At 38.4% G+C, this 13,405-nt stretch overlaps 1 protein-coding gene across 1 annotated transcript in view; it reads right to left on the bottom strand.

The window, feature by feature from the left end:
- Window positions 1-310: 310 nt before the first annotated feature.
- Window positions 311-13,405, bottom strand: part of LOC101166444 (bifunctional 3'-phosphoadenosine 5'-phosphosulfate synthase 1) — a 22,608-nt gene continuing 9,513 nt past the window's right edge. The window contains exons 8-12 of the mRNA XM_023957410.2: window positions 9,207-9,412; window positions 4,573-4,708; window positions 3,723-3,991; window positions 3,134-3,363; window positions 311-1,273 (exon numbers count right to left, since the gene is read on the bottom strand). Coding sequence (XP_023813178.1) covers window positions 1,135-1,273; window positions 3,134-3,363; window positions 3,723-3,991; window positions 4,573-4,708; window positions 9,207-9,412 — 980 coding nt within the window. The 3' untranslated portion in view covers window positions 311-1,134. The remainder of the gene's footprint in view (window positions 1,274-3,133; window positions 3,364-3,722; window positions 3,992-4,572; window positions 4,709-9,206; window positions 9,413-13,405) is intronic.

The following is a 13,405-nucleotide window of genomic DNA, read 5'->3' as shown; positions in this document are numbered from 1 at the left end:
ATCCCTGGACACCAGTGAAGATCACAAATCATTGAAGAAAAAAGGTTCAGAGCACTGTCTAGTGGGTCTAGATGACCCAACTCCCAATGTTAAAGTGCCTAGGATAGCACAAGGGTTACCACAAAAAACTTTCCTAAAGACGCGTAAAAAACAAAGTTTCTCACATTTTACTTCAGCATTTCAGCTCAGTTTCAGGTAAACAGCTTCTTGTTCAAAGCTTTGCTTTTTTTCTAACATTAACTGACTGGATTTTGAGTTATTCCGAGTAAATAAAATTTGAGAAAAATACCACAAAAACTGAAAAAGTGAGTTATTTTGTTTTCTAAAAATTGTTTATTGGACAAGGAATAGAATTACCCCATCTCCAAACACCTAAATATATAGAATACCAGGAAAAATACAGAAAAATATTAGCAGATACAAGAAAAAAAAGGTTAAATATATGACATGTAAATAGTTACATGCAGAATGAGGTTAATATGATGGAAGACAATTTGAATTAAAAGACTGAGCATTACATGAACATAACAGCTGGGACAAAAAAAATAAAAACATTAATAAAGGTTCTATTTGTTCTTTTTTAAACAAGACGTGACTGATTGTGAAGACCAAGGCACTCAACTCACACTTTTAATACTTGTGCACACATCTTTTGTCTTTTGCACAAGGAAAATACAAAGAAGCTTCTTTGTGCCGCAGGCGTGCAAAAGGTGAACTCCAGCAGTAACACTTTAGATGTGGACAAAACTCAAAAGTCATTCCTGAACATTCTAGTACTGTTCAACAGTCCCGTCCATTCAGGTCATCAGGAGCTTCTTGCATCTTTGATTATTTTTGTACAATCGTTTTAAACCAGATGTTAGAAAATACAGTTAAAGTGTTAATGAAACACTAACGCCTACTTTTATAAAATGTCATGTTTGCAGCAAACTGACTTCTCTCATAGTCTTTAAATGCAGATAAATAAAACACATACAGCTAAAACGCAGTCAAGACAAAACTAAAAGCAAACCAGAAGCATAGAGCAGGAAAGTGACAGATAAAAGGTTTGTGTTATAGACGTGAGTGGTCCCCTCCTTTGGAGCAGAAGCTGTTCCCATTCTTCCCGTCTTGGTCGTGCGAGGATCATCACCTTCAGGCCTTCTCCAGTGACTTGTAGTACTCTTTCAGCACAGCCCAGGCCGACGGCGCCATGAAGCCATCCGGAGGGTTCTGTCCCTCACGAGCCAGCTTACGCATGCGGGTGCCTGAGATGAAGTCATAGTCTTGATGGCTGGAGAGGAATAAAAACAAAAAGAAAGAAAGACGATGAATAATAAATGTGGTCAACATGAACGATAGGAGGCAGCTGCTGTCTGACCATTGAATGGCAGGTTCTCACCAACAGAAAACTAGAAAAATAAATTTGAAAAATAAAGACGTCTTCTCTAAAAAGAAAGGAATGAACAACTAGATATTTAGAGAAGTTTTAACAAGAGTGAATAATGTGTTTATAACAGAAGGAACAACAGCTTTAATGTCCATTTTAGTTTTTGAAAATGGACTTCTTTTAGCTCTGAAAACGCTCCATTTCTTTTCTCTTGGCATCCGATTAAACACACAATTAATACTAATTTTCTGTCTTTCTTTTTATTGAAACACGCTATTTTTCAAAGGAAGAAAAACCATTTAGGTACCGCAAAATAAAACACCCATCTGTCAGAGTGAAGAAATTCCATTGGCTTTTATTTTCGTCACCTTCTCTTTCCTGAGTTTAACAAATGAGCCTCTGAGCTTAAAATGAAGAAAAAAAAATGTAACAAACTAAGAAAAGCTATAAGAGGATTAGCAGGCAGCAAGAAGCCAGAAACCTTTGAAATCTGTCCCCAATGAAGCCCTTTTATGGCTTCTGAAAGTTCCCTCTCTACACTGAAGTTAATTTTGACTATAAATACGATCATAAACTGTGACTAAAAATACGTTTTTGAGTTCTCTAAAAAGTTTAGGGGAAAAAAAACAACATCCATACCACAAAAGCTGGTGAGCAGCTTGCTCTGATCTAAGCATCGACACTTCAGAGAAAGACTGAGAGGTGTTGGTGATTTAGATGCTCATCTATAACCTGCCTTGGAAGAGCCAGAAAGGCCACAAAAAATGCCATAAATTTACTCAGAATGGCGGCAAACGTCTCTGAGATGGAATTTGCTTTGTGGCAGAAGCCACAAGATAAACCGTTTCAGAGCAGAGAATGCACTTATATTCCTAAAAGTTATCCAAAAAAAAAAAAAGGGTAAAAAAACGACACCCATTGCACACTTCCATTTGGTCGGCAAATAGGAATCTACTTTGAATCTTTTGCGGTTTAAAAGACAAATGAAGAGCGATGTACGGCTGAGGGAAGGATTGTAAAGCTGTTAGTATTTTGTTTTTGGGAAACAATCTTTCTTTTAAAATCAGATAAACGTATAAAATAGTTATAACTTCCCCTGCCTGATCATTTGGTTGGACTTCAAACAATATCAATAGGAGGTCTTAATTGTCTCATTTAATAGAAAAGACAAAAAGAACTGATTCCAGTTTGGGGAAACAAAATCTTGAAGATTTGCATCATGGATAATAAAGCTAATCTTTTGATTAATCCTAACATTTCTGGTGTAACACAACTACAGTTGCATAACCCAACGTAGAGCTTTTTTTTATTAGACCTGGATAAAAAGCAAAGAAACAGTATGATTAGTCATTATACACAGTGTCTATGTGCAGACTTTAATCAACGGTAATTTCCTCAAACATCAAAAGTCATACTAATCCTCAAAGCCTTTTAAGTGTATAGGAACGAAAAGCAGCTGCTGTTATTCTTGGCTCAATATTTCAACTCAGACAGCGTAAAAAAAATAAAAATGAATGGAGGTCTTTTCTGTAAACAATAAAAAAACAAGAGAATGCCATTTCTGTTTAGGTTGTTCAGCCTACAGTTGAAGTATTAGTGTGGGCTAAATCCATAAATAAGTTTAGAAATTAATTCTGTGCAAGCCAGCACTTCCTGCATACCTCCCCTGTATCCTATTACTTTAATAAATTACCTTCAAAACTACAGGAGACAAAAGAGTCCACTCCTCAAAACGGCCCTTCAGACTATAGAAACAGTGCTTACTTCTTGGGGTCATAAAAGTCCATGGCTCTTTTGATCTTGTTGTAAGCAGCAACCTTGAAGGGTACTATCTCAAGGCTGATGAGGCCCGGAGCCATGGTGAGGACCTTGGCTCCATGACTGGGCTCATACAGGTCCTTTCCTGTGTCGGGGTGAGGCATGCCTGCAGGGTCTCGGCCAACGATGTAGAAATTGGCTCCAGCCACCATGCGCGCTCTGCAGTGCCACTGAACCTGAGACGATGGGTTCAACCGCACGAAAACACATTTAAAAACGTAAATGAAGGATTAGGCAGGAAGCATTTGGTGAATAACAAACAGCATCTATATCCTAAAAGTCAGAAACTTTTAGACGTTGATGTGAATATACCTATGTTAGGTTTGTCTGAAAACACTGTAAAGTACGCATCTTTAACCAATAGTAAATTCCTCTTTTTGACATTTGCTTCTCTAAAACAAAATGAACAAACGCTTTGACTCTGATTGTGTTTTACAGAAACATATTTGCTCAGTTACTTCTGAGGAAAACATCAACGCTGTGTTCAAACAAATGTCAGGCATGCAACTGCAAACATCGTGGCCTTGATTATTACCTCGGTTGGCCCCGCATACATCATGGGGGAGGGAAAAATTGCAACAATGGTGGAGTCTGGATTCAGCACGCCTTCTTCCATCACTGCGGCATGCTGCTTCATTCTCCATGGCAGCGGCACGTCGTCGTCCTTGGTCCAGCCCCCCAGCGGGTGGAGCAGCAGGACGGGCCGGCGGTAGCCCCGCTCGATCAGACGCTTCTGGGTGTCCTGCATTAGAAGGGCGTGGCCGTTGTGCACTGGGTTACGGAGCTGGAAGGCGAAGATGGCGTCTAACAACAGAGGAAAACAAGAAAAGGTTATTAAAGGCAGCCTGAAAGTAAAAAAAAATGAAAGAAAATTGCTTGTAGCATTTACACGTGGCCGGTAAGAGATCAGTACTTGCACCTTAAGGACGATCAGAGTGAGGCATAGGGGGCGCCATACGACCGCATCACCCGAATGTCAAAAAACGAGTGCAGCTTCCATTCTCCGTACAAATACTTCACAATATATTTACCACACGCACAACGAACATTGTTATTCCCTTTCAACAATGAATGAGCCCCAAGGGAATTGCAAGACACCCCCCCCCCCTCCCCCTTAAGATGTGCTGTTAAGATGTAACCCAATGACCTCCGACGGCTTAGTTACCCATTTTTGCAACATATAAAGGATCAACATTCACCAAAGACTAAACAATAAAAGTTAAACTTTCATCTTCCCAAACTGCAGAATTAGTATAAAGTTCTGCTTAGTTGCTAAGATAAAACAGAAAGAAACAAGAAAATCTGCTGCATAGTCCTGTTTCTCCTTGGTTCAGGTAGGGGACACAGAATATTCTGTACAAAATAACCTTATCCTGTCGCCATACCTGCATTCATTTCTTTAAACTTCTGCCTCAGCTCATTGGGAGTTAGGCGGTACTGGTCAAGACCATCATTCCAACGAATCCTGTCCAGAACTTGCAGGTCTCCACCTACCAGCCAATCTCCACCTTCCATCACCATCTGCAGTAGTAACAGTAAAGGTGATCACAACAGTAAACACAAATCAGACTGGGTTTAGATTTCAAGCATCGCAGACCTTTCATTTCTTTGTTTAATTGCCGTCAAGCTTTCTAATAGGACGATAAAGACAGTATAGTATAAAACAGTCAGTAAAATGACAGAATCTGGACGTTTCTGCTTTTGATTAAAGTATCTATTTTAACTTTGATAAAAGTTTTTTTCATTTGAAAATAAACTTTTACAGCCTTAAGAAGAAAAAGAAAAGACTGCCCCTTCTGCCGGGGGCAGACAAAAAAAGACCAAACTAAATTGAACTAAATGTCTTCACAACTACAACGACTTTATGAATAATATTCATGAATAACTTAGATAAGAAATAAAAAATTACTGCAAATGTGTTTAAAGAAACATGTTTTGCCCTGTCTTCTTAAATGTCCATAGAAAACACATTTTATTGTTTTGTTTCTGCACACCAAATTAATTCTTTTTCCCTGCTGTGCTTTGACTGACGTTAAAGAAATAGATTGTGTCAGGTAGGCAAAACAGCATTTTTTTTCCAGAAATTACACTTATTTTCAAATAAGACCATGTTTGGTTTACTAGTTTGAAGTTATGACATGTACAGAAAAGCTAAAGCATGCAGTTGCTTTTTTTCTGTGTAGTTTTCATTTTGTAACATATGCTAAGCCTTTCAACAGTCTTTTGTATGGAAAGCTGAGTTTCTTCCAGTCATTTTGACACGCTGGATGAGAGGACTGGATTTGGGAAGTCGCTTCCAAAGTTATTAAAAACTAATTAAGTCAGCACCCCTTGTCAAGATAGAGTCGTGACTTTCAAATTCTATTCATTAACTCCAAGTAAAATTGGAATAGTGTTATAAATGGAGACATTTTATGAACTTAACAGACTGATAAAAGCTTGTGACCACATTCACCAGAGAGCTTCCCCTTGTGGGATTCATCAAACAAAGTCATTCAAGTGCTAAGGAAGCAGGAACCGGCTCCTTTGGTTTCAGGCGCTGTTTCGCCTGCCTCCTGCCGCACTCATGAGACCAAAGATAGAATTACAGAAATCGCTGGCCTGTGCTATTTTAATATTATACAAAGTGACAAACTTACATGGAAAAATCCACCCACGTCGCTGAATTCACTAGAATGTAATCTATCATGTGAAAACACTTTGATATTTATACTTTAAAAGCAGACGTATTAACGTATGCAATGCAGATTAAGAGTGGTCTGCAGCTTTAGCATCAACACAACTTCACAGAAGGTTGCTTCAATCATTGCACAAATACATTGTTTTTCAAACCTGTTTTTCTTTTCCACGTTGTCCACATCAACGATGAAAGATTTAATCCGTGTGCAGATAAACTGTCATGTGAAGCATCTACACATGTAGCATGTTTAGCAATGCTAAGAGCCTCACTGCACATGTGAAAAAGAGCCTAACCAAATAAACAGCTGCAGCAGCATCGCTTCCAGCAAAAGCAGCTCTATCTGACACACAGGTAAACAGGAAAGAGTGGATTGACTGTTATGCAGAAAAAAAAAGCTCTTTTTGTGACTAGAAGGGGGCACAAAAAATAAAGAATAGAAGTTGTAGCTGTAACTGTAAATGAGCGCTGACAGAAAGACTCCACCACACTAAGCTAAACATATACTGATGTGTGCAAACACACAACTTTAATGGGTGAGACCTTCATTGGTGAACTTGTGTTAGGTTTGAGTGCCTGAAAAGAAAAAAAAAGTACAGCTTTCTTATCACATGTGCTAAAATACATTTAGCACATGTGCTAAAATACATTTAGCACATGTGCTAAGGAAGCACTGACACATTAGGTCAGGGGTGTCAAACTCATTTTCACTGAGGGCCACATCAGCATAGTGGTCATCCTCAAAGGGCCAGTTAGACATCTAACTGAATGTAATGAAAAATGTATGCAACTATTCCTTAATGTTAAATAACTCATTATTTATTTATTATAACTTTTAAAGTGACAGTTACAGTTGCATAGAAAACACATGTTTACTTGTTACTCTAGCATAAATCCTTTTACATTGGATTCTGTCAGGTTAGGTTATATGGACAATGTTTAAGTCCTAATGTATAGCTGCCCAATCCGATATTTCAAGTTCAATTCCCCCTAGATATGAATAAATACACACCAATTTTTATTTTAAGAAATTAAAAACTTTTATGCTCTCGCAGGCCACAAAAAATGACACGGAAGGCCACATTTGGTCGGCGGGCCTGGAGTTTGACACATGTGCATTAGGTGATGACAGTGTAGAGTTATGGTACCAGTATTTGACATTTTCAGATTGTATTGCATTAGAAAACTGCCAAGCCAGATTTTACCATTAGAAATAAGGAAGAATAACTGTAGAACTTGCCTTGTCATCAAACTAATCAGAGTAATTTTGTTACTGTGCTGATGAAGCAAAGTAAAGGTTTTAAAATGGGACAGCATGAGTTAAGCAGGAGTTAAATGTGTTCATTTATGTCAGGTAAAAGCAGCCAACTGAATGTGTTTATTAAAAACCCACTCCAATCATCTTTGGATCAGTTGTAAAAGCATTTTCCCAGGGGTCTTTCAAATATGATTATGCCGTTTTTGGCCAAAATCCAAAAACCTGTGTCATTTTGTAGAACATAGTTTCTACAGAGTGGAAGTAGTTCATACAAACTGGGACCAAATGCAATTTTAAGCTTAATTTTCTTTATCTTTGTCCCCTATCATCAAAAATTCCACAAGAACACATTAAAACATCTAAGATATCTTTTTCATCAGATTGGATCTTTAAAAACATTGTAAAATTAGCTGGCATTTTACAAACCAGCCTGCATTATTGCTCAACAAGTATTGAATATTTAAAATAAATAAATAAAATAAACTATTTGTGTCAGTAACATGAGCCACATTCTTGTATAGAAACAAAGCCCTGGCACTTTGCACAGACCGTGGAGGATCATTTCTGGACACCGTCTCCCTAAAGGGTCTACCTGAGCCCCACCGGTTAATAAGAACTGCACTAAAAAAAGAAAAAGAAAAAAAACGGGCTAAATTAGGAAAGCGAATCGCCAAGTGGAAATATAGATGGGTGTGGACAGATCAATGCAATCTCAAAAACATATTTTGGTGCCGGCCGAGCGGGAGAATCGACCTCCAAATATAACACCTTCAAATGTGGGAGGACCAAAAGGCTTCGAGTGATTACACTGAACGTTTGTGCAGAACGATAGAAAAACTGAGCCCTGAAAAGCTCAGTTTTTCCAGAGGTAATATGAAAATAACAGATGGGATCTCTGTTCTAACAGAGGGAAAACTGGGAAAACAGTCTGCTTTCAAATTAAAAGCATGCAATAATTAGGCCGAAAAACTGAAATTACAACAAATTAACTAAATGAAGCATTTTCCATTTTCGGTATTCGTTTTTTGAAAGGTACAAAAGATCTATACATAGAATGCAGTTGGACATCGGTTGTTCAATCAATTAACATCAAAGAAAACAAAAGTTTTCTTTACTTGATGTATGGGAATGGTTTGCAGCTTTGAGACTCATTTCACTAATAAATAATATGTGTAAGCCCTTTCAAACTTCTTAAAGCTTTGGATTAAGTATCAAAATGACTGATTATAGTTTGTTCTGGCAAGCTTTACTCAAAAAAACGAATGTGGCTGCCAGCAGAAAAAGTGTCCACTCGATGTAATCAATAACCACTTGGCTTGTCTTTAAGTTACTCTTAAGAGTTTTTTTGTGATGTCCCACACTCTAAGCAGTTCAACCTGTGTGCAGCTGGCAGCAGGACAGCAATGAAAGATGCTTTGCAGTGTTTTTCTTTGGAGAGGCCGGCAGCGTAAACAGGCCAGATCTGATTTTCCGTACTAAGAAGAATGGGAATTGCACTTTGTATGAACACAGAAGAGCTTCACCAACCAAGAGATGCTAAAATGCAGTTTATGAAATATTAGATTTTTCTTATCCTGAGCATTCTTTGTAAATGGCTTTAGAACTCAGAATTTAAAAAAAGTATTTGTTTTAGGAAAAGTGGGTTTCAGGATAACTCACTACTGGACTTTCTGTCTGTATTTCAATTCCCACATTTGCTTTTAGAACAAGCTGAACCTAATGCTACGTTACAATGACTGACACATGTCTGACACTTGGTTTTCAATAACTGAAAATACAACATGTGTTCTAATGGGTGACATCACACTTACTTGATCCAGTTCTCATTTACAGTCAGTGGTCCAAAACAGCTGTGTGATTTCCCATGAAGCACTTCCAGACTCACACTTTTGCCCCTCATTTTCTTAGCAACTTTGTTTTGGCTTCCTTTGCTGCACTTTAGAAATTATTCAGTTTTATTAAAAAGAAGAACAGTAATTCCAACTTTCACAAATACCCAATACTTTTAGATAAAAAGCAAAGCAGGTGCTGTTTGGTGCATCAAGGTAATTCTGAACAAGCAGGAAGTCCCATCAGACACTCACCTTAATGTAAGGGTGGTCTTTACAGGTAGTCCCCCACTGCCGAGCACAGCGCTCTTCTTTCCTGTGTTCATAAAACTCTGGATTACGAAGGATGGCCACTCTTTTGCCCTCGTACACCAAGGCCATAGCGGTGACGCCATCCAAACGCTCCTTATCGGCTGTGGACACCGGCAGCACCACAGGCACAGAAAGATTGATCACTCCACCTGTTGGAGACGGGGTGTTTAACTTATTACTGCCTTAACCCTTGGGCTATCCTATGGGGTCGAGATGACCCAATCCTTACATTGACGTGTTATTCCTACCATGACAAAGGTGGATAAAGGTGGAAAGATTTCATGTAATCCATGGACACCAGTGAAGATAACAAATCATTGAAGAAAAAAGGCTCAGTGCACTGTCTAGTGGGTCTAGATGACCCAACTCCCAATTTCAAAGTGCCTAGGATAGCACAAGGGTTACCGTGACCCTGAAAAACAACTCGGCACTTAACTTTTACAAATACAAGCAGAAAAAATGTGTCCAAATGCTAAAGAGGATATCTACAACAATCTTTCAATTCCAACTTCATTAAACTGTTAATAAAACCCTTTCTCTTCCTCGACAAAAAGAGAAGGTTTCCGATCCCAAGTGCCATTGAGCTCATGAGAGGAAAGCCTGGACAGACCACAGGGACAGTAATCCGTCAAAATTTCTAGACTGTGGGAGGAAGGCATAAAGCCTGAAAGGACGACAAAGAGATCTTGAAAACTTCACACAGAAAGAGGCCCAACCAGGAAACAAACCTCCAGCAGTCACGGATGAGCGATTAAGTTATGGCGTCTGCACAGTAGTGAAGGGGAACTTTTTCAAATAAAAGAATGGAGAGTGAGATTCTCAACTCAAAAGGCCCAATAACCAACCAACACAGTCCTAATGTGATATAACTACACCATCCAGAATGCCTAGAGCGACCAAGAAGCAAGCGATTGGTCAGAGGGATTGATGGGAAGTTTTTCAAGTGAACGGTGTCCTTATTTATTCAAAATCACATAAAATACAAAACAACACAGCTGTAATGTTTCAACAATCTATCAGGTGGTGAAGAGCTTTAATTAATCAAACCTTGTAAATTTTTGAGCTTCGTGTTCCACAGAAATTCAGCTCCAGGTCAGAAAGCAAAAGAAAAATTAAACGTAGGCACACCAGGTAATTAGGTATGCTGTCACTTTTAATGGTCTAACAAATTGTACCTGTTGTTATTAGTACAGTTTAGGTGTTTCCCTTGACCACAGTTGAAAGGCAATAATGTACCAAAAAATACTATATATAAATGTACAGTGTAAGAAAACATGTAAAGCCTTCTTTGTTGTGAAGAATCATGTTGTAGACCCTCGGGCCACAACAAGAACGCACATCCTAAAGGCTGTAATTTAAGAAGCTCAAAGAAGAATGGAAAGAATGGAAACTACACTAGATCTTGTCCCACTACTATGTCATACTTTGTCTGTGTTCTTCTAGTTTCTCAATTTTTCAATAAGGGTGAATAGAAGGTTGAGACCTGAGCACTTTTTACAAGATATAAGATTAAGTATATAGAAATTGGGGTGGATGCCACCAGCTTCTGTCCCAATCTCACAGAACAGCTGGATACAATAAAACACACAGCAAAACGTCAGAATGTGAGAGATACGCGCTTGAACTTGGATGTCTGTTTATGTTTCTTGGCTTTTTGTTTGGCCAGAGCAGCAGTTTTGTGCGTTAGAAGCAGTTATAGAATTATGTTGTGTGTAATCGATCCCCTTCCTGTCACATTCAAAGAAGGAAGTGGAACCACCAAAGTGGAAATGAACAAATAGCGGTGTGTGGTGTCAATCAATAAAAAGCTTCTTCCTCCACGTCTTTCACTCTTAGAACTAACAGGAAACTTAATCTAGACTTTTTAGTCTAAATATATTAATAGATAAAGTATGCAGAAAACAATGTAAGGTACACCCCCTTTCCTGTTCTGGGATTATATATTTTAGAACACAATTTTAAAAAATGCCTTACCAGCTCTTAAAAACGTGACTTCTTTATAATAAGTCACAAAATTTCTAACCAACTGCGTCATGATTGCAGACCATCATAGAATCTGGAGTTTGTGTAAGCAAGTCAAAAATTCATTTCATTGTAATTAAATAAACAAGCGCATGACAGTGCCAAAGATTTGCTTGAGAGGGACTAGTCTTAAAAGGGAGACTTTGACATTTTGTTTTGTTTGTTCTTGTTGGACTGCGACAATGATTGAAAGCAGGGAGGCACAATATTGCCCTTTTTTGCCAAAATCTGATATGTTGATATTTTTAAAGACATGTTGGCCAATACATGGGCAATATTTTTACCGATATTTAGATTAAAATCATACTTGAAACTCCACTTGAAGATATTCCTCCCAAAAAACGGCTTTGAACAAAACAATAAGACAGTTCAGTTCCAAAAAAACTAAAATTCTATTTTACTCATGATTTGCTTCAGCTTTACTTGATCTGTTGTAAAAAAAAAAAAAACATTGGGGGAAACCAAAGAAGACTTTTTTTTCTGCATCTTAACCTTTTTACCATCTACCAATCCAGTCCAGTCTAGGTTTTGGCACTTGGCAAGTTTCGTGATTTGCCAGAATATGAGATGAATCAGATAAAGTAGATTAACCTAAAAGGATGGTGAGAGGATTGATATCCAAATATTTTTTCAATTTTCCTAAGTACAAGAGTTAAGTGTGTACCATTTCATGTTCCTGTCTAGCATTGTTACCTGTGTTCTCTGACATAGCTGTCCACTCTCCCTGTTGGTTTACCCACAACTGTGAGCAAATGTCTATGCCCCAGGTAAACAAACAAAGGTGTGTACATTTAGAGAAAAATGCAGAGAAACAGCCCACCTGTTCCACGTTTTTCATCCAGGTGCATTGATACATTTGCAATTATCATGATGGCACAGTCAAAGCAGAATTGCACCAGCAAGAATTCTAAGCAGGAATGTTGACATAGGCTGACGTTCTATTGAATTTTTATAAAATGTGTGTAAAATCCATAATTTTCTAAGAGGTTTAAAAAGACCCTGTCTAGACTTTAGTTTCCAGCTCAATGAGCTGATTTTTACTGCCAAACAAACAAACCTGTTTTAAACTTTGTCCAGTCGTTGGAGAAAGCGGTTTCACATCAAACCATCACACAACAGGCTCTTTCAAAGTGGGCGATATAAGGTTAGACCCTGGTGTTCACACTGGGTGAGAAGGTAGAGACTTCTTTTACTATTTCTACGGTTTACCAGCGCATGTCCACCATCCGAAGGTTGGAAGAGGTTTGATGCCAAATGTCAAAGTGGTGCAAATCTTGCGATTTTTGCTTCAAGCTTTTTCTTTTACAGTTCTATTTTAATATATGAAAGACTAAACCTGCAATTAATAATTTCTCCTCCATGATCAATTTTCAAACGGTGGTGACTGAAAACAGACACCATTCATACGTCACTACCAAATCAGAGTCCCTGGTTGGCCAAAGTTCCACCTGGTTTAACTTTTTTCGTTTTTTTTTTACTTGTCCTGTCCAACAGCTGAGCAGACAGACGAGAGCTGAAAGTCTCTTGTGTTCGACAGATTTTACTGTCACAATAGGGGTTATGAAACGTTTGACACACTATATGTATATTTAAATAAACCCCTTTTGTAATTTAGGCTAAACTTTATTCATCTTACTCATATCTGTAACAGTCTTTTGTTGGCCCGGACGGAAAAGAAAAGAAGGGAAGAAGAGAGAGGGATCCGGGCGGGAATTAAAGAGGAGGAGGCGTAGAACCGTTAAGCAGCATAAAGCAACAAGTTGCTAGATGTTTACAATCATTACAGTCTGGTTTATACGTAATATAAATCCAAAAGGGGCGGGGCCTGTCTACACACACACACCCAAATGCCACAAACATACCTGTGGGCTCCGAAAATGCCCACATACAAAACATGTCAACATGTACACAAGACAACTGATGTTCACACAAGCATAGTTATGCATTCGGATCAGCCGATGTGAAATATTTCATTTAATAACTCAAACCATTTGTGCAAAGGTGAGATAGCACCTGTGCTCGAGTGGGTCTTCATGTTCTTCTAAAGTGGATGATGGAATGTAAGAAGATGGAGGGAGAGTACCCAGCCAAATCTAGATTTCATCCATCACTGCAGATAA

Source organism: Oryzias latipes (genome assembly GCF_053564925.1).
Source record: "Oryzias latipes strain Hd-rR chromosome 1 unlocalized genomic scaffold, Olatipes_Hd-rR_3.1 chr1_Y".
Taxonomy (NCBI): Eukaryota; Metazoa; Chordata; class Actinopteri; order Beloniformes; family Adrianichthyidae; genus Oryzias; species Oryzias latipes.
The sequence above is the reverse complement of the archived record's forward strand: the minus strand, read 5'-3'. Positions and strand labels throughout refer to the sequence as shown.